Source organism: Acartia tonsa, chromosome 9 (genome assembly GCF_053477335.1).
Source record: "Acartia tonsa isolate MP-2025a chromosome 9, ASM5347733v1, whole genome shotgun sequence".
In the NCBI taxonomy this organism is placed as follows: Eukaryota; Metazoa; Arthropoda; class Copepoda; order Calanoida; family Acartiidae; genus Acartia; species Acartia tonsa.
The window spans coordinates 27120906-27142343 of NC_137268.1; the positions used below are offsets into that span (position 1 = coordinate 27120906).

General features: G+C 32.8%; 3 protein-coding genes across 3 annotated transcripts in view; 2 read left to right on the top strand and 1 right to left on the bottom strand.

The window, feature by feature from the left end:
* Window positions 1–21438, bottom strand: part of LOC145327805 (uncharacterized) — a 66720-nt gene that overhangs the window by 12690 nt on the left and 32592 nt on the right. The window lies entirely within an intron of this gene.
* On the top strand, window positions 1877–15794 carry LOC145327801 (uncharacterized). Its single transcript, XM_080171351.1, has 14 exons — window positions 1877–1963; window positions 2247–2324; window positions 4072–4140; window positions 5090–5129; window positions 5752–5818; window positions 6243–6270; window positions 9332–9403; window positions 10437–10491; window positions 11129–11173; window positions 12095–12154; window positions 12688–12761; window positions 13206–13240; window positions 13986–14102; window positions 15615–15794. Exons 1-14 carry the CDS (start codon window positions 1951–1953, stop codon window positions 15744–15746), a joined length of 885 nt encoding a protein of 294 aa, XP_080027477.1. The 5' UTR covers window positions 1877–1950; the 3' UTR covers window positions 15747–15794.
* LOC145327803 (uncharacterized) lies at window positions 16172–19937 on the top strand. The gene is made up of 3 exons (XM_080171352.1): window positions 16172–16273; window positions 18982–19046; window positions 19762–19937. The coding sequence occupies exons 1-3, from the start codon at window positions 16172–16174 to the stop codon at window positions 19904–19906; spliced, it is 312 nt and encodes a 103-aa protein (XP_080027478.1). The 3' UTR covers window positions 19907–19937.

Genomic DNA, 21438 nt, shown 5'->3' on the forward strand with positions numbered 1-21438 from the left:
CAGGGCTAACAAAACTGGTTTTAATTCTATGATTTTATTTCAATAATCTTGGAATATGGTCTAAAATACGATGCTATACATGATTTTTCAGTATCTAAATCCATACTGGAAGAACAGTTTTTGAATAAAAAAAGTAAATTAAAGATTTGACAGTTATTGTTTTCAAATCCTATTTTTAAAATCAAGCAACAAACAAGGAGGAATATTAGCTAACTTTCTTTCCGAACATCCTATTACGGACGTACAGTTGGAAGAATGTACGAACGTTCATATTCTAATTATAAAGTAGCTACGCTGCTAAAAAGTGAAACTTTTGACGTAAAACTGCTGAGTCACTGGGAAAAATGTATACGCTGTCTTTTTATACATACGTTAAGGTTACCCCCACCCCTCCGCGCATTCTCCTAGCCCCCCCCCCCCCACTTGTCACGTAAACTCTCCTGAAAGCTGTATATAGAAATCTTACTTAAATTTGACCCAGTTAGAAACCTAAGAACCTTTAGATATGATACTTCAATTAATTTTTGTAATGTTGGCAAAAAAAAGTTATATTATGTGATGGTTTCAAAAAGTAAATATGTTTAAATTTGCTGATTATTAAACTTGTGAAAATAATTTTCATGTGAGTTTTCTCAAAAAAAAAGAAAGTTAATTCAAAATGTATACTTCTAATATTTGGCATAGCAATTCTTTAATTACATAAATCCATAAATTACGGTAGGTCCTGAGACGTTTACTGTGATTTATTGACAATTATTACCAAAAAAATAGAATTAATATAGATAACTAGATTAATAGGATTAAATTCAAAATTGATAAATCTTTTTAAAAGCGAAGCTTTTCTATAATTAGAACGGATAGTTTTTTCATTAATTTGGGCAACTTAGAATTGTCATATCGATTTCAAACTTTGCATGGTGATTCCTGTAGTAGTTAGGGTACGATTTTGAAAGCGTAGAAACTCTATAATCATTACCAGAACGTCTGTACGTCCAGTTTAAACATGTTGATTTTAACTTTTTATGGTATATAATTATCCGATTGATCCTATTTTTTGTATACTGATTCCTAGGAGAACTAAGTACAATGTTATAAGCGAAGCATCTCTATTGTTAATGTTCATTTGTCCGACCGTTTCAGAGCTTCGCTTTTATGGAAGTTGTCATCCTTGTTGAAATAATATCTATTTCAAAACAAGCATGACAACATCCATAAAAGTGAAGCATAATAAATCTTAGTCATATATATGGCCATAACTCTGACAAAATTGCTTACAAAACAAACTTTTCCGACCCAAGATACGGAAGCAGCTTATCTACAATGCCAAGTAATCAGTTTAGAATAATCTGAAATAGAAAGATATTTCTAAACTGATTGGGATTGTAAATATTTTATTTTGTAAGCAACTGAAACTGGCTTATTATTATTTCAGATTATAAAATGTCATTGTGGAGATATTTTTCGTATAAAGAGGAATTTTATTTATTAGATTTTTATATAAAAAAATACACTGGTTCCCAAAGATGTATTACCACGTAATCGTTAAAACTTTGGGTACTTCTATCGAATTTCGACTGGTTAGTTCCAACTAGTAATGTCCAAAGTTTTCAACCAACAACTTTAATCAAGAAAAAGGATATATTTGTTTATCATCATTGGGGATGTATATCAAATTATCACATATTGCTTAAAAACGTACCAAATAACCAATTATAAATTTACACTCCAATGCCCCTTCCCTGCATTTCTAAATATTCTAGTTCCCTTACTTAACCTATCCTTATTCTATATAAGTACTATACAAAAGTTTGTTTGTAATCAATTTGAAAAATAATCATTGAATATGAAAAAAAAACTTATAGATGTTGTCATCCTTGTTTAAAAACAAAATCTAATAATAAATGTAAAAATGTTAAGGTATGGAAATATCTTCTTGTTATCGTTGCATTAATGTTAATAGCAGGTAATTGTTATATATACCATCCAAGCTTTCCGCGGATATTAAAATGAAAATTTATTAAAATATTTGGCCTAACTATTCTATTGACCTCATGGATGAGGGAAAGAGAAAGGGATGGGGGAAAGAAACACCCTATACGGTAATTCCTGACGTAGTAAAAAACTGAGCCCCTGTGAAAAAAGTTACATTCATGATTAATTTCTTTAAAGGCACCAAAAAAGGAGTAAATCTTGTAATTTTTAATTTTCATACCTACGAACAACTGTCTATATAATATATTATTTAGGTATTCAAGTTCTCCATGATTCAAGCCAAAATGTTATTGATGAGAAAAGTTATATGAACCATATTTATCAATATAAAGGTAATTTTAGTTATTTATTGCATTGCATTATAGACATCTTTTCATGGATATTAAAATAAAAATTATAAGATTAATGCCAGTTTTGCTAGCCCTGATTGGCCAAATGCCTGGTCTAACAAAACTGGTATTGATTTTAATATTCGTGGAACATTTCATTGACTTCTGTCCTAATTAGGAATGACTTTGTTTTCTTTCCATGATCCCCCTTTCAGGGGCGTCCAAGCTTTTTTTTGGGGGGGGTACAATTTTTTTAAGAGGGGTGTAAAATGGCAAAAATTTTTTATCCCCCCCGAAAATTTTTTTATCCCGGGGGTAAAATTTGCTTGGGGTGGTAATTACCCCCCCCCCCTGAAATCTGTTGGCAGGGGTAAATTTTCTTTACCCCACCCAATATTTACCCCCGGGGTAAAATTTGTTGGGAGGGTAATTTAACTACTATCAAATACTTAGTAGTAAAAATGCGAGCGAAGCGCGATAAATTTTTTTTTGTTAGGGATTATTTATTTTGGTGGGGGGTATTTAACCCCCCAAAATTGTTTTGGGGGGGTAAATACCCCCTCCTAAATGGTTGAGGGTGCCTACGGCACCCCCAAGGTAGGGGTAAATTTTAAATGGGGGGGGGGGATACAATGAAAAAAAAATTTGTGGGGGTAATCCCCACTTTACACCCCCCCCCCCCTTGGACGTCCTTGCCCCCTTTTTTCCTATCACGGATTACAGAATGAGCTTATTTTTCTGTCTAAACTAACTGGTTCTATATAAAACAATAAAAGCATGTCTTTCGTAGAAATTAGCCCAAACCCCATAAAATTTCCTATGCTAGCCTTACACATTAGGGTGGGTCGATTTTGGACATTTTTGTTCTGAGGCCAAAGCGGGGATCTGCAAATGATTTGTATGAGTATAATACACCTCTGGATGATTTAAAATTTACCCTAAGTCTTAAAACCGCTGACGACCAGACATTCAATTGTATAGCTATTTGTAAATGGGAGTCAAAAATTTATTGAATGAGAACTATGGCTTCATGGTGTTCCTAGGAAAGGCATTGAGGAGTAGAATCAGGAACTTTTGACCGTTACAGAAAATCTTGTTCCTAGCCTGAGAAAATCTAAAAAACCTCTACAAATTGGACAATTCTCATTAAACCTTTATAAAATGTGGTTTTTAGTGGTTTCTAAGGCTAGGAACGAGATATTTTGAAACGGACAAAAGTTCCTGATTCAGCTTCTTAAGGCCTTTCCAGGGAGCACCATGAAGCCATAGTTCTGATTTAAATTGTCGTCTTTGAATGTCTTTTGAATGTCGTCTTTGCATATTAATAAGTAATCAAATATATTTTTTAGTGGTCGCGTTCTAAAACTCAATTTTTTAAAATTCTTTTTCGGTCAGATATGTTTTAAAGGTTAATTTTATCCGTTGCATATCTCCTTTTTGTCTTATTCCGATTTGAACCCGCCCTATTACACATATAGAGGAATATATAAGAAACTTTATAAGATTTGGCCCATAGTCTTTGGAAACATAGATAAAACTTTTCCAGTATGGCTCCCAAAAAATCATGTATATCATTGATACACAAACATTAGAATAAAAATCATATAATTAATACCATTAATCATATTAATTTTCGTGGAGAGCTGTCAATAATATGATGCTATATTAAAAAAACTATTTTTCTTTTGACGTCAGAGGACAACCAAACAAGAAATATTTATTTAAAATTATAACTATTTTGTTTATTTAGATTACATAAAGAGTACAAAATGTTCTTTGCTTGGATGTCTGGGACATCCAAATATTAATGAAGTCAAAGGTAAAGTATTTTCAAGTATTGCTTCGAAACCAATTAATATCCGTTGGATTAGAACTGCTTCTAAGCCATACTAAAAAATCATGCAACATATCGTAATATATCCAGTTTTCTACGAATATAAAAATATAAATCATAATATCAAAACCAGTTTTGTACCTTTTTATTTCCGCGGAAAGCTGTTTATAATACAATGCGATAAATAACCAACAATTTCAATGTTTTTGGGTTTTCCATCTTTTATGATGTCATTTTAACAAAATAACAATTTGTTAACAATATTTATTGAAATAAAGTTATATGTTGGGTTTAATAATCTAAAATTAGCTTTAAATATTGGTCATAGTTGGTAAACTTAAATATAACGTAAATAAGGGCATATGCTGTTAAAGACGTCCGAAGGCGGGTAAGGGGTAAGTTCTCCCCCCCCCCTAAAAATATCTTCAATCTACCCCCTAACAAAATTAAAAAAACTTGGACATCCTTGGTTGCCATAGTCTTTAGTATATCAGCAATGATTACCCTATTTTGAAAGTATGTAAATGAGTCAATTATGTGTTATATTCTGCCTTTGTCAGCTCATGAATATCAGGGTAATAAAAGGACGTAGATTAAGTTAAACACAATATTCTGATTGGGTAATGATTACTCACAGCACATTTTTGAAATTGAAAATAAGAGGGTGGTTGGTGTCGTAACCATGTGGAGCCTATAATTACGATGACTTAACCCAATACCCAACATAACCTAAATGAAAGTGAAAATTAAACAAACTAAAACTATTTTTCAATTTATTACAAAAAAACTGGTAAGAGGGGGGGGGGGTCAGTTCTAAAACATCCATAGAGGAACAAAAATAAGAAAAGAAGATAATTGAAAAACTATTCTGCCTCTAACTTTTCTACCTGTCAAAATCAACTTTAAATTCACTAATATTCTGATTTAATTTCAGCTGCAGATTTACCAAATGTTTTACCAGAGAGTTGTATCATGTAAGTATATTTCTCGTATTCATTCGAAACCGATTAGTATCCGCTGGATTTTAACCGGTTCTCAGGCATGCTGAAAAATCAAATATAGCATCGTACTACAGACTATTTTCCACGAAAATGAAACTAGAAATTATAAAAAATAATATTTTTGTTAATCCGGGCATTCGGCCCATCAGAGCTAACAAAACTTGTTTTAATCTTATGATTAATCAACTTAATATCCGCGGAAAGCTGTCTATAATACGATGAAATAAAAAACTCTTAAAAGCGAAGCTAAGCTGCTCAATAAATCACCCTTGTCGATCGGTTTGTATATTCGAATTACGCCTATTACTCTACGCCGAAAAATTGTATTACACTGGTACACAAAGTTTTATAAACACGTAATCTTATTTGTTGGCTCAAAAACTTTGTGTGTAACTTTCATTAGATTAGATTAGTTTGTTCCCAAATATTAGTGTCCACACTTTTCAACCAATGTAAATTTTCGCACATCCCTTAAGAAGTTGAGATCCATGGATAACCGATTAAAAATTATTTATGGTAAATTGTTTGAACCCTTTTTTGGAGCCCCCCCCCCCCCACCAATTTTATTATTTTTTTATTTATTGATCAATTTCAGGACAAAGCCTCTGGGGACCCACAAAATTCAATATTTGATGTGCATCAAATCAACTACAGAAGATGACGTATGTTCTTTTCTATAGTAGCGAAGCTACTCTATAACGTACCGTGTTTGTTCGTCCTTCCTGTAGTCTGTCTGTAAAGCTAAGGTGGAAATGCAGAGAGCAAGGGGATATTGGACTGTTAATTACATTGGTACCAAATTTTTATGACAACATTATCTTATTCGATAGCTCACGATTGGGTTGTACAAACTGGCAGAGTCCTATTCAAACAATAACTATGTATAGATAATCTTGATTATCATAATTGCTGGTGTAAATTTTCCTTGGACTTATGAGAGGAAAAGGAAAACCATATCGGTTCAGCGGTTAGTGTGATCCTTTGGTACAAACATACAGAGGGACTCATAGACATCCTGTTACTTTTATATAAGAATTATCCTATCCCTTAAGATCCCTGGATTTCAAAAACTTTTTTTATTTTTAGGAACTTTCTGGAGCAGTACTTAAAGAAGGTAAATATATTTTTTTTCTGAGTTATGGTGCATTATTTGCCAAATGTACCACTTTTCTGCACTACCTCTCCGATTTTGTTAATACTCTATATTTTGGTCCGTTGGGTCATTCAAGGATGCTGGATGGCCAAAAAAAAGTTTCAGAGTCCCTGGATGTCTAGATATCTAGCTATCTATGAAGGTAGGTAACAAAAATGTAAAAAACACCCATTTTTTCACAATTTTAAAAATTAATTTTTTCATTAATCTTACATCCAATTTATACATTTTATACACCAAAATGATCGTTTATTCATGTAAAAAGCGCTCATAATGCTATTTTGGCCAAAACTCTAATTTTACAGGGTGTCCAACAAAAAGTGTATTTTGGATATCTAGCGTAATACCCAAAATACCTGTCCGAAAAAAATCATTTTTTTTGGCTTAAATCCTGTGTTTTATCTGTGTGCATATGTGGTTTATAACGGTTCGGACCACCCGGGATTATAAAGTTGTCAAATTTCACTTTGGGACACCCTGTAAATGTGATTTTTGCGTCTGTAGAGCTAAAACTTGGTCCAAATTGGCTATTTTTTTCAAATTACTCTAATATGTGTCTTAGTATGTTTGGCCATAGTGTTTTCTGATCAGATCAATAATTTCATATTTTTTGGACACCCTGTATTTTCAAATAAAGAGAAAAAAATTTTTTGTTTTTATTCAAATTTTTTTTCTATTTTTAAGTTACTTAAAACTCTCATATAGATACAGATTTTGACTAATAACAATAATATTTGCCTATTTTACAAATTTTTACACTTTTGGGACACCCTGTGCATGTTTTTGAAAAATGATGGTTTTTGCCAATTTTTGGGGGGAAGGAGTCGTTTTAGGGCCATAGACTATTTCTTCATTTTTGTAGAACTTTTCAAGACACATCATTTGTTATTTATGCAAAAACCGCAAAAACCGAACCGTTATGCCGTTATTCACCGCCAAAGGCGGAATTTTTTTACGTTTTTGCCGTTCCCGAGGTTCTAATGGGCATTTGTGGTAAGAAGACGTTGATTTATCAAGTTCCCTCTTAAGTACTTTTATTTAGGTAATTTAATTTACTAAATTTCATATTAAGTAAAATTTTTTGTGCATCTAACCGTTTTTCGTCAATATGGATTTCAATTGTTAAAACAAGAAAATGAAGTAAATATAACATAAATAATTGCTATAACATAAGTGATAAAAGAAACATAAATCATGTGCATTTGAAATTCCTTTTGACAAAAATCAGTTGGATATACAAAAAAATTTACTTAACATGAAATTTAGTAAATTAAAATGCCTAAATAAAAGTATTTCACAGTTATCTTGATAAATCAACGTCTTCTTACCACAAATGCCCATTAGAACCTCGGGAACGGCAAAAACGTAAAAAAAATTCCACCTTTGGCGGTAAATAACGGCAAAACGGTTCGGTTTTTGCGGTTTTTGCATAAATAACAAATGGTGTATCTTGAAAAGTTCTACAAAAATGAAGAAATAGTCTATGGCCCTAAAACGACTCCTTCCCCCCAAAAATGGGCAAAAACCATCATTTTTCAAAAACATGCACAGGGTGTCCCAAAAGTGTTAAAATTTGTAAAATAGGCAAATATTATTGTTATTAGTCAAAATCTGTATCTATATGACAGTTTTAAGTAACTTAAAAATAGAAAAAAAATAAAAAAAAAAAAAAAAAAAAATTTCTCTTTATTTGAAAATACAGGGTGTCCAAAAAATATGAAATTATTGATCTGGTCAGAAAACACTATGGCCAAACATACTAAGACACATATTAGAGTAATTTGAAAAAAATAGCCAATTTGGACCAAGTTTTAGCTCTACAGACGCAAAAATCACATTTACAGGGTGTCCCAAAGTGAAATTTGACAACTTTATAATCCCGGGTGGTCCGAACCGTTATATACCACATATGCACACAGATAAAACACAGGATTTAAGCAAAAAAAAATGATTTTTTTCGGACAGGTATTTTGGGTATTACGCTAGATATCCAAAATACACTTTTTGTTGGACACCCTGTAAAATTAGAGTTTTGGCCAAAATAGCATTATGAGCGCTTTTTACATGAATAAACGATCATTTTGGTGTATAAAATGTATAGATTGGATGTAAGATTGATGAAAAAATTAATTTTTAAAATTGTAAAAAAATGGGTGTTTTTTACATTTTTGTTACCTACCTTCATAGATAGCTAGATATCTAGACATCCAGGGACTCTGAAACTTTTTTTTGGCCATCCAGCATCCTTGAATGACCCAACGGACCAAAATATAGAGTATTAACAAAATCAGAGAGGTAGTGCAGAAAAGTGGTACATTTGGCAAATAATGCACCTTATGCTTTGGCCGATAAACTGGCTTTATTTCTTATCCTTATACTAAAGTAACAGGATGTTTGTTTGTGTGTGTGTCTGTGTGTACCGAATGATCTCGCTAACCGCTGAACCGACCGGGTTCTCCTTAACAAGGTAGATGCTCATAGTCCCGGGAAGGTTTATAACTATTTTGGGGGAGGGTACCACCACCCTCTAAAGAGAAATGACAAAAAAATTGAAATTTTAAAAAAAAATTTATGGGAGACTTCAACGTCAAATAAAGAGGTATCGTACGTAAAAAATTATCGTACAGACTTTAACAAACAAAAACATTTAAAGTGCCACTAGAGGCCTCTAGGGGCGTAGCCGCTAGTCATATATGTAGAAACAGAAATAGATATACATAATATTTGTTTTGACTTTTAAGTAATTTTGAGTATAAATGCATTGTTACTCTACATTCATTTATGTTAGTTTTTCTGATTTGTCTTTTTCCAAAGGTATGGATTACAAGACGTCTGAGGTTTTTTTTTTTTTGGGGGGGGGTTGATTTAAAATCTGCTAGAGTGTGTAATTAACCCAGGTGAGGAGGCAAATCTCAATTTTTGGGTGATTATTAAAAACCATGGCGCAAAACGTCAACATTTGTTAAGGGGGTGTTTGATATGACTTAATCGAAAATCAAATGTTAAAATTTTTGCTTTTCAGGGATGTACGAACCAGATTGTGTGGGGATAACAGCTGATATTGCCAGAGAATATCCTGAAGCTACTTTTATAGGTATCCTTTTGACCCTCGACCTTGGCTCAACACGTAGCGCTCTCGTTCGTCGTCGGGGAGGTGATAGGTTCGAATCTTGGCTTAACACTGCGTCTTAACTAAACACATTAAAAATGGTTCCTACTGCTACTATGTCAGGTGCGCGACTTTAATAGTTAGAGTAGAGGAAATGCCTTGGCCCAAAACAGGCGCAACTCATTACCATGCACAATTAGGATTCCTCAGACAATGGTCGTTCAATAAAAGGGTTGGTTGTCTTAACCTAATAACCCGGGTGTTTGGACAGAAAATGAGACATTTGACATTGACCAGTATCATTTAAAGTCCAATAGTCCGTAGTTTTGTCTTTCTATAATTTTGTTTGTCAGTCAGTCTATCTTTCAGTATTTTTGTCTGTCCATTTGTTTGTCTGTAACTTTCTCTTTCCATATATGTCTGTTAGTCAGTATGTAATTTCATAATTTCATTTGTCAATCTGTAATTTTGTCTGTCCTTTTGTCCATACCTATTGTCTATATTTCTGTCAGACTGTCTGTCTGTATTTATTATGTTAAATGTTGGATCTATATGATTCAATCCAATGAGACAAGCGATGAATTCTATTGACGATATAATTTGCCAAAGAACAGCATTATCTCAAGAAATTAAATTGTTCCTACCCTAAATGAATATCCAGCCTTTTGGCTTAAGGGATGGGGTTTGGATACATCTCCATAGGTTTCCACCCATCTACAACCCCCTGGACAAGTGTTTACACCCCACTGTACCCCCCCCCCCCTTTAATACAGCCAAGTGGGGTATTAAGGTAAACAACCTCACATCTTTAAATTTAAGTAGGGTGTTAACAGAAGGGAGGTTTTGTGTGTTATACCCTCCCTAAAGCTCATTTCCCCTAATTTTGGGTTTAGGGGGGTGTCAAAATTTTGTGTGTGCTTTGCACGCCACTGGTCTACCCTTCCCTACAAATAATGATGTCTATTCATCTAAAGAAGTAATTGATCGTCTAGAGTTTTTATATTTATTATAATTTTAGATATAGGAGCAAATATAGGGACCCACAGTCTAGCTGCTCTACAAAATGGAAATAAGTAAGTACTTGTTAAAAGCGTAACGAATAGCTCTTTTCATTCATTCTTAGAATTTTAACATTTTGTAATTGTCCTATCGATTTCAAACTTTGCATGATGATTCCTATAACAGTTAGGTACTATTTGCAACAAATTTATGTACAATTTGTTTAGACTTGCAAATTAATGTTCTGCTTATTAAGATCTGACACTCTCCAAGAGTTATTGTTCGTTTGTCCTTCCTTCTGATATTAGAGTTTCGCTTTTATGGATGTAGTCAATACTAGTCATCCTTGATCATATTAGAAACAGACTTAGTTAATAGACACCCAGCTTATAAAACATCTTTATAAAACAAAACTTTATAATAAGAACACAGATTTTTATATTTCAGTTCATTTTATATAATATTACTTCATGTAATTGGTTTACTCTAAAGGAAAAAAAACTTTTCGCGGCATCCTTAGCCTCAGGTCTCATATATGTAGATTCTAATTGGCGCGCATCCATAAACAAATTTTTGTCTCTGTAGATACTGGGACTTTACTTATATAAACTCCACTAGAACTAATTTGGCATTATGAAAAGAAATGACTTAGATGACAAACATCCAGCTACTTTGTAAATTAATGTGTTTATAATGATTTATTTGTTTTAGAGTTGTTTCAGTAGAACCAATAGCATCGAATCTAGCATTTATTAGGTTAGTTTTCATATTTCATAGGGTAGATCAAATCCAGGTAAAAGGTATAGCCAACAAGCGAAATAAATAAATATTTAATAATAATAATAATATTTTGGGGGAAAAAAGGTCGTCAATTTTTATATGTGTTGCCCCCCTAACAACAGCTGAAAAACACATATAGGTTTTGTGATTTTTTACGAATCAATTTCGTTGTTGGTATAAGCTGAATAATCAAACAATGAACTCTATGCTAAGACCAAGTGCAATAGCATTAAAGCAGAAGTGACAAATAAAAGACAACTGAGGCAAGGGGGTGGGCAAAGGGGTGATTACACCCTCCCCCTAATTTAATTTTTAATGTTCCCCCCCACCCTAAAAAAAAGCTTGGACGTTCTTAGTGATGGGGAGGGGCGGAGACTCATGCCAAGGACAGGACTTCATGGGGAGGGGCGGAGACTCATGCCAAGGACAGGACTTCATGGGGAGGGGCGGAGACTCATGCCAAGGACAGGACTTCATGGGGAGGGGCGGAGACTCATGCCAAGAACAGGACTTCATGGAGGAAACAAGTTGCGACATTCTCTGGACTGCACAGAGCTATGCACATGATAATTATGATGAGATAGGACTGTCAATTTTACTGGTAGACAACGTTCCTTAATTGGATTAAAAAATTTTGGGACTTGTATGTTCCTTGTTTGGTACAATCTAGATGGGCATAAATTTTTTCACCAATAATTTAAATCTATTTTTAGAAAGAGAAGATACTTATTTTTTTTTTATAGATTTGGATTTATCATTTATTTTCTAATTTCTTAAACTTTCTTATTAATACATATTATCAAAACGATTCATTTAATGGGTAATTTCCGGAATATTTGGCTTAAGATAAAAAATAACCTTACTACTTTTGATTACAGACAATCATTTTTTTTTCAGTAAAAGTGCGTATTTGAATGGAAAGCAGGCAAACCTGAGATTTCTTCAGAATGCTGTCAGGTACTGCATATATTACTAGCAGATACGCCCCTAAAGGCCTTTAGGTACACTTGAGGAGATATGAAGGTGGTGTCGGGGTGAAGAGAGGGGGTTGGGGGGTTGGAAGGCAATCATGATCCTCTTTCCTTTTGAATGATTTTTTTTTTGGGGGGACATTTTATCTATGAATAATTACTTATTGGATAGTGAAGGTAGCGTATGTTCTCAACCAACATACAGACAAATAGACATACTGTTACTTTTATATATAATAGCGGCTTCGCCCCTAAAAGCATCTAGGGTTACTTAGGTTGTGGGAGGGGGGGGGGGGAAGTCGACCCTCCTATCTTTAATTTAAGTTTTGAAAAGAAAAAGATTTTTTTTGGGAGGGTGTCATTTTTTTCTAATGATGTTTTCTCTCGGGAGGATAGAAAAACCCTCCCTGGACCTAAACAATCCTTCACTGTAAAGGAAAACCAAATCGGTTCATGAGATCCTTCGAGGTACAAACAGACAGACAGACAGATATCCTGTTACTTTATTATTTTATTTAGTAATGTAACAACAACTGTTTACGGCTATCTCCCGGGTGTCCAGGACACCTCCCAGGGGAAAAAAACTAATGGAGGTATAGTTTTGTCTAGTTTTAGTAATGGATATAGAACATGTGGATATTGTTATAGATTATCGCATACCCTGATAAAATTATTTCCCAGCTGTTAGCTAATATAACAATACACATACCTTATCTCCTCCCCTGACGATGGAAGAACGTATTGACCAATATGTGAGGACTATATTAACAAACTAAATTCCCCTGTCCCACTATCCACGTATTCTATATCCATTAATGCAACTACTCTTTAACTTTGATGTGTCGTCTGTTCAAGAAAAAAAACGGACAGTAAATTGATTTACTATAGGGGGGGGGGGGAGGGAGGTCGACCACCCGCCATTTTTACCTTACCCTTAAATAGTCATAAACCTTCTCAGGACCTATACGAAGCTACATTGTTATGTCTTAAGATTTTCTATAGTATATGAAATATGAAATTAAAATTTTTAAATTTAGGCGGAACATCTTTCTTCACAAAGGACAGAATACCAGTAAGTTTTTCGAATTTTTTTCATACTAGAGACGCTATATATAATACCTGTGTCTGTCATATTACACTAATAGTGAGACAAGGGGGAATGCCTTGGCCAATAAATAAGTGCAACTCAATACCATGCAAAGCTAGGACTTCAAGACAAATACTGTGCAATAAAAAAGTAGGTTGTCTGTTACTTGACCTTAAAGTCGGCGTTAGAATATCACATCCGATCTCTAGAAGATTCCTTGAAATCGAAGGAGAATTATGCCCTAACGAGGTATATGACTAAGTGAGTTTGTTTTTTAAATCATCTCAGTTTAATTCAAGGACGTCAAAGCTTTTCGTTAAGGGAAGGAAGATATACTCCCATAATTCTTGTGTGTTTTTTTCGAGAGGAGACAAGATGAAAAAAAAACACAGTTTGGGTTAAAAATATTAAAAATTTAAACTAAAAGGTTCTTAGGGGTTACAATGTTTTATTGCGTTTGATTGATTATCTGGGGTAATAAATCGTAGCTGTGTTTATTGCCCAAGGAAAATGGGGATAGATGTCACAGCGTTTGGCCTACCTATTCTTTTGACGTCTTAAGAGAGGGAAAGAGAAAGGGAAGGGGGAAATAAACCCCCTAGAAAAGAGATGGGGTATAGGGTATTTCTTGTTCTTGACGTCAAAAGAATAGGTAGGCCAAATGTAGTGACATCTATCCCCATTTTGCTAGGGCTCTAAAGACAGCTACTAATATATCTATTTATTTTAGTCAGGACCTAATGTTGGTATGCAGACTGTGAAATCTGTTCAGCTGGAACAGATCTTGGATTACCTGGATCCTGGCGTTGCTTTCATCAAGATAGATTCAGAAGGAAAAGATTGTATGGTGAGAAGTTTTGCATCTAGCATTTCATTTCTGTTTGGTAAAAACCAGCCTATACCAACAACAATATTAATTCGAAAAAAAAACATATGTATTTTCAGCTGTCGTTGGGGGGGGGGCGGGGGGGGGGGGGGCAACACATAATAAAATTAACGACTTTTCCATCTACCCCTAAATATTTTGTTAGATTTATTTTGCTTGTTGGTTATACATGGGTAAAAACCAGTTCTGAACCTTGAGAAGAAATATTTTTTCTTCTTCAAAAACCTAAATAAAGTAATTCTTATCCTATTATATTTTATTTCTGTCTCAGAAGATGACCAGTCTATTAAAAGCTGGGATCTAAGGTTGAATTTAGGGACAATTTTTCGGGGTTTCAAACCTTTGGGACTCAATTAAAGTGTTTAGAAGAAATTAGCAAGTTCTGACAGACTTTTCTGGACTAGGGCACACTTGCACTCTTAAATTTGATTAATTGCCCATTTTCTCATCCCTGTATCCCTAATATGAAAATCTCTGTATTCCTTAAAGGGACTGTGAACGTAAATTTTTCTCATCTTAATATCAAATCTTAACATTATCTCATTCATAATATCTCACAGATAGAGCAAAACGCGCTTTTGTTTGCTTAAAAAACGGCTTTTTCCGACGATTTTTATAAGGTACGGGGAAAGGAAGAAATTTTCCGTATTATATAAAATGTGCATTAAATTGCTTTTTTCTCCCATTATAGCTAAAATTAAACTTTTTCACATAGTTCTAGATTTTTCCTAACAGTTAAGCTGACTTTTAACATAATCCTTGCTTTAATCCAATGTATAGTTACTTAGAAATTGATAAAATAAGCAATATTTTTTTATTGAAAACCAAATACAATAACAAAGCCAGAAACAGGTTTTTTATTAGTATCCAATTAACTTTAAATGGCCCATCTCTCGCCCACCTTTAATTACAAATTTGTAAATAATAAAGACGCAATATTTCTTTATAAACAGTCTGATAAAAGTGTAAACTAATTCTCCAAAGTGGGTTATTTATTGTTCAACACAATAAAAAAGGATATTATTATTTTATATAACCTATGAGATTCAACCCTTTGTAGACAGTGAGGTATTTTTTTTGTCAATAATACGAATTTAAAATATGTCTTTATTACCTAATTACTACGTTATAAAAAAACGAATTGGCAATTTTATAGCATAAAATAAATCCTTAACAGTAAGTAAATTGTTTCAACTATATATGACAAGTTAAATATTCCTACAAACATTATAAGAAACAAAAACGTTCATATTTTCCCTGTTTTTTCCTTTTTCCCTCTCAAAATACCATAAAATCAAGGCATTATTTCTGGATATTTTTGTGAATAGGACATTTTTGGTTGATCAGTGTAGTGAAATGTGCTTAGTAAATGTTAAGATTTGATAATCAGATGAGAAATATTTACGTTCACACTCCCTTTAATTGAAAACTTCTTTATTAAAATTAATTATATAATATAATTATTTATTTTAGATCATTAGAGATTATATTTGGAAGCCAAACAAGGAAATTTCTCTAAAAATGTTTTGTTCTTTTCACCTTTATAGCATATATGTCAAGGGGGGTGAGAGTGTAAAGGGGTTTCTTCCCAACTCAAACATTTGAAACCCCTCTTTTTAACCCCCATAAAAAACGCTTGAACGTTCTTGGTACATAGTATACTTTATTTTTAGATAGTTTCAATGTAAAGGAGAACCATATCATGAAAGGTTCAGTGATTAGCGAGTTATAATAGGACTAGCAGCTACACCCCTAGAGGCATCTAAAGGCACTTTAGGATGGCGGAGTTGTATCCCAAAAACCATTTTTTTTATTTAGATTTTTTTTTTTTTGGGGGGGGGAAGTGGAATTTTTCTAGGGGCGATTTCTCTTGGGTACCCTCCTCCTAAATAGTTATAAGCCTTCCGGTACCTATGAGAAGCTACCATATTAAGGAGAACCCGATCAGATCAGTGGTTAGCGAGATCCTTTGGTACAAACATACTGACATCCTGTTACTTTATTTTAAGGATTTACTAAATTAGAGAAATATGATAATTCAGAAAGTGTTTATTCCGTACATTATGATGGAGTGGATGCTCATCTATAACAATTATGATGACGAATGCCCCGATTTTGAAAACATTTTGGAGGTTAGTCTAGCATATAGAGAGGTTGGACTCGTGTCTAAATTGTAAAAAGCTTTGCTTCAATACCAAATAACATCCAGTAACTATATACAAGTTCATTCTCACATGAACGACCCCTTAAATAGTGGATGTAAATATTCTTTTTTTTCTCCCTGAGGTATTCATTTATTTCCCTGAGGTATCATTTATTTCCCTGAGGTATCATTCATTTCCCTGAGGTATCATTTATTTCCCTGAGGTATCATTTATATACCTGAGGAATCATTTATTTCCCTGAGGTAGTCATTTTTTCTTGAGCATGGCAACCAGTGAACAGAATCTCAGTTCTGCACTACAAGCCTTGATGGCAACCGGTGAACAGAATCTCAGTTCTGCACCACAAGCCTCGATGGCAACCGGTGAACAGAATCTCAGTTCTGCACCACAAGCTTGATGGCAACTGGTGAACAGAATCTCAGTTCTGCACCACAAGCCTTGATGGCAACCGGTGAACAGAATCTCGGTTCTGCACCACAAGCCTCAATGGCAACCAGTGAACAGAATCTCAGTTCTGCACCACAAGCCTCGATGGCAACCGGTGAACAGAATCTCAGTTCTGCACCACAATCCTCGCACGACTGAAGTTCCCAGGCCATGTCTATACAGTCATATTTATATGAAAATATTTTTAGAAGATTTTTGAATTTTTTTTTGAAGATTTTTAATCTTTTTTTAAAGATTTTAGAATTTTTGGTAATTACTAAAAGAAAGCATAATTACCTCAGGGAAATAAATGACTACCTCAGGGAGAAAAATGAAAATAAAAAACCAAAATTAAACCACATTTTAGCATAAAATTTTTTTGTTTAAATGAGAATGATATTCCTATCCAGTTTTTTTTGTTTAGGAATACCCCATTTATAGGCAAATGAAACAATACAAAGAAGTTGTATCAACTATTTTGCTTTTTATTTAAGATAGCTAGCCGGTTCTTTCAGTAAGTAGTAGATGCAAAATTTTTCATAGAATTCAGATATGCAATCGTTTTTTTTGTAGACCTCTTATTTTTTAAGTAATTTAAGTTTTTTAAAAAAATAATTAAGTCGGTTTTAAGGTACTAAAACGCAACAAAATAAAAGAAGAAAATATCCAGTATGAACAAAAATAGTAAGATCTTTAATTTGACACCTTACTTTTAAAATTCTGTTGAGTAATTGTTGAAAAAATCTATTTTTTTAACCTCGGTTTAATCAAAACATTAAACCTAAATATTTTCTCATACAGACATAAAAATATGGGTTCATATATACCATTAGAATGAGAAAAATAATATGAATCCATTCTAAGCAAAATTGAAAAAGTTTAAAAAAATTGTAATAAAAAATAGAAAAAATAAAAAGTTTATTTTAAGAATTGTAACTACTAAACTAGCCAATCACAAATCGCAAAAATTGACGAATCGGGAAACTCAACCTATAAAATTAACCTATAGAATTGCCAGAAAAAAAGGAGAACGTTCATACAATATATACAATAGATACTACAATAAATATAGTGATATTAAAGAACATGTAAAGAATGAAAAATTATGAACAAATATGCATCAGTCTGTTTATAAACTTCAAAACAATGCAGTTAAAAATACATTATTGTTTCTTGTGTTTAAAAAATATCTGCTACATTGCATCGTCTTTTGTTTAGGTTTAGTTCAGGTTTGGTTCAAGCTAACCCTTTAAAGCCGAAAATTATTATTCTTAAAATAAACTTATTTTTTTATTATAGTTTTATAAAACTTTTTCAATTTTGCTTAGAATAGATTCGTAATATTTTTCTGATTCTAAAGGTATATATGAACCCATGTTTTTTATGTCTGTTTGAGAAAATATTTAGGTCTAAAGTTTTTATTAAACCGAGGTTAAAAAAATAGATTTTTTCAATAATTACTCAACAGAATTTTAAAAGTAAGGTGTCAAATTAAAGATCTTACTATTTTTGTTCATACTAGCCATTTTCTTCTTTTATTTTGTTGCGTTTTAGTACCTTAAAACCGACTTAATTATTTTTAAAAAAAACTTAAATTACTTAAAAAATAAGAGGTCTACAAAAAAACCGATTGCATATCTGAATTCTATGAAAAATTTTACATCTACTACTTACTGAAAGGACCGGCGAGCTATCTTAAATAAAAAGCAAAATAGTTGATACAACTTCTTTAATATTTTTAGTTTAGGTTGGGTTAAACAGAATATATTTTTGTAATTTAGAAAAAATGGAAAGAATATAAAGAGGATATTAACAAGTATATTATTTATCCAGGGGAGCATAGTTAGCATCATTTTAGGCCTCCAATTAATAAATATTATTATTAAATGAACAATTCCTTATTAAACCAATAGTAAAACAGGAAATCCAATCTCATGGATTGACGAACGGACAAAGTGAGTTGTAGAGCAGATGTTCAGTTGTCATAAAAAGACAAAGAGAATATACGACAACTATGTTTTGATGAAATCATTAAAAAAGTGTTCCTGCATAAGAAGCTTGAGCGACAGACTAACGGACAAAGAAAATTATTTACTTGTTGCTCCTTGGCACAGGGAATAATTACTTAGAATTTCAGCTGTCTATCTCAAATAGCAGAGTTGAAAATTACATTTCCCTTTTGGCATTACTCACGGACAGACAGACAGACAAAGTGAATTATAGAATTATGGAAATGTTATTAATTTCAGGGTCTGTACCAGGCTGGTTATACTGCCTACGAGCCACACAAACGAGGACCAGTTATTAGGAAAAAGTAAGATTGTTATAAATGGATATCTATAATACAAAGTAGCTTGGTGTCTGTCCGTCTGAAGCTTAAGATCTCGGTAACCACTGAACTGATTCGATTATACTCTTATAATGGAATATATCTACTGGTCCTGCGGTGGTTTAAGCTTTTTCTTGGGGGCGTGGACAACCCCCCCCCCCCAAAAAAAAAAACTCACATTTTTTAGACAGGTAATTAAAAGTTTGGTTGTCGCACCACCACTGGTACCTAATTTTTTTCTCGAATTACCTCTGGGGACAAAGCCCCTAGAGGCTAGGGGCAAAGCCGATAGTAGGATACACGTGGATACATTGACAATTTGTCGTTAATTTAGTTTGCTAATATAGACTCATTTATTGGCCTGTTTGTTAATCCTGGAGGGGAGGGAATTACTGCTGGCTAACGTTTGGCTGACAGCTACGCGATAACAACGCTTTGTCCTTAATTTTATCTGAACTTTCAGCTGGTATGCAAGATTTACGTCGTCCGACATTATTTGCTGAGCGCTTATTGAACAACCCCCTTAAATTTTTAAGGATGTGCGGCTTTTAACCTTGACACTCTCATTGGATGTCTACCTTTTTCAATTGGGGTGTAGGGGGTCTAACACATAGGGAGGTGTATCCAACCCCTTTAATTTTGCCAGGGGGATGAGACACCACCCTACTGAAGCTGCACTACTTAATCTTGTTTATTTTAGTTTGAAGAACATCTGGGACAACATGTTATGGGTGCACAAGAATGCTAGAAAGATTCCATTATCAAATACATCCTTTGAGTACCTTATGACGGCTAGTAACGGAGTGTCTACATTGATTAAAGGCGGCGAAAAAAGAAGACGATAATTTTTTTTTATAAAGAAGTTGTATCAACTTTTTTTTAAAGCTAGACCTCTTATTTTTTAAGTAATTTAAGTTTAAAAAAAAATTAAGTCGATTTTAAGGTACTAAAATGCAACAAAAAAAAGAAAGAAAATGGCCATTATGAACAAAAATAGTAAGATCTTTAATTTGACACCTTACTTTTTCAATTCTGTCAGGTAATTATTGAAAAAATCAATTTTTTAAAACCCACGAGAATAAAAACTTTGAACTCAATTTTACCATTTCACAAGTAAAAAAATATGGGTTCATATATACCTTTAGAATCAGAAAAATATTACGAATCCATTGTAAGCAAAATTGAAAAAAAAGTTTACAATATAGTATATAAACTACAATAAAAGGAATTATATGAAAATATCATATTATATTGTACAGGCAACGTCTTAACTTTTGAATTGAGTATAAAAATGGGAAGGGGGTATAGAGGGGGTAAAGAGGGGGTAAAAAAAGGGAAGACGATAGTGTTGCCAGAACAAAAAATACAATTGGCCATTTTTTTATTTTTTTATTTTTTTACTTTTTTTCAATTTTGCTTACAATGGATTCGTAATATTTTTCTGATTCTAAAGGTATATATGAACCCATGTTTTTTATGTCTGTTGGAGAAAATATTTAGGTCTAAAGTTTTTATTAAACAAAGGTTAAAAAAATAGATTTTTTCAATAATTACTCAACAGAATTTTAAAAGTAAGGTGTCAAATTAAAGATCTTACTATTTTTGTTCTTACTGGCCATTTTCTTCTTTTATTTTGTTGCGTTTTAGTACCTTAAAACCGACTTAATTATTTTTTAAAAAAACTTAAATTACTTAAAAAATAAGAGGTCTACAAAAAAACCGATTGCATATCTGAATTCTATGAAAAATTTTACATCTACTACTTACTAAAAGAACCGGCTAGCTATAAAAAAAAAGTTGATACACCTTCTTTAGATTGTTTTTAGTAAAATATAAATAATATATTTTTTTAGTATGGCTTCGAACCCAATTGATATCCGCTGGATTAGAACCAGTTTTAAGCCATGCTCAAAAAAATCCAGAATCGTATTGTATTATAGACAATTTTCCACGAATATTACAAAAGAATTATGAAATTATAAAACTGGAATTAATCTTTATTATTGTTAGTTTACTATCCGCGAGAAGATTTCTAAAATACGATACGCTAAATAACTATTACAAAAAAGCTTGGTTGTGCAATAAGAAATTGTTATTCCTTTTTTTAAATTCTATTTCTAATCCCTGCGGGAGGCGCTAACCCTACTGGGCTAACCAAATCTAACCTCAACTAACGTGAATTAAAAATTAGTTAAATTTATTCCTAAATAGAAAACGAAATTTTATTCCTCGTATTTTAAAAGAAACAGTTAAAATTAAAAATTCCAAGATTAAAACCAGTTTTGTTATAATTTTGGCCCAACTTTGACATTTTTCTGCAGAAAATACACTGCAAGTTACAAAATTTGGACGTTTGTAAAATGTCGTCTTTTGTATA

What these genes read in the sequence shown, in the direction of transcription:
- LOC145327801 (XM_080171351.1), top strand. An exon ending in CCATATTTATCAATATAAAG is followed by an intron (nt 2,325 to 4,071) that starts GTAATTTTAGTT and finishes TTGTTTATTTAG; the next exon opens with ATTACATAAAGAGTACAAAA. An exon ending in TCACAAAGGACAGAATACCA is followed by an intron (nt 13,241 to 13,985) that starts GTAAGTTTTTCG and finishes TATTTATTTTAG; the next exon opens with TCAGGACCTAATGTTGGTAT.
- LOC145327803 (XM_080171352.1), top strand. Translation starts at nt 16,172, where the DNA reads ATGATAATTCAGAAAGTGTTTATTCCGTACATTATGATGGAGTGGATG. An exon ending in ATTTTGAAAACATTTTGGAG is followed by an intron (nt 16,274 to 18,981) that starts GTTAGTCTAGCA and finishes TATTAATTTCAG; the next exon opens with GGTCTGTACCAGGCTGGTTA. An exon ending in GGACCAGTTATTAGGAAAAA is followed by an intron (nt 19,047 to 19,761) that starts GTAAGATTGTTA and finishes TGTTTATTTTAG; the next exon opens with TTTGAAGAACATCTGGGACA.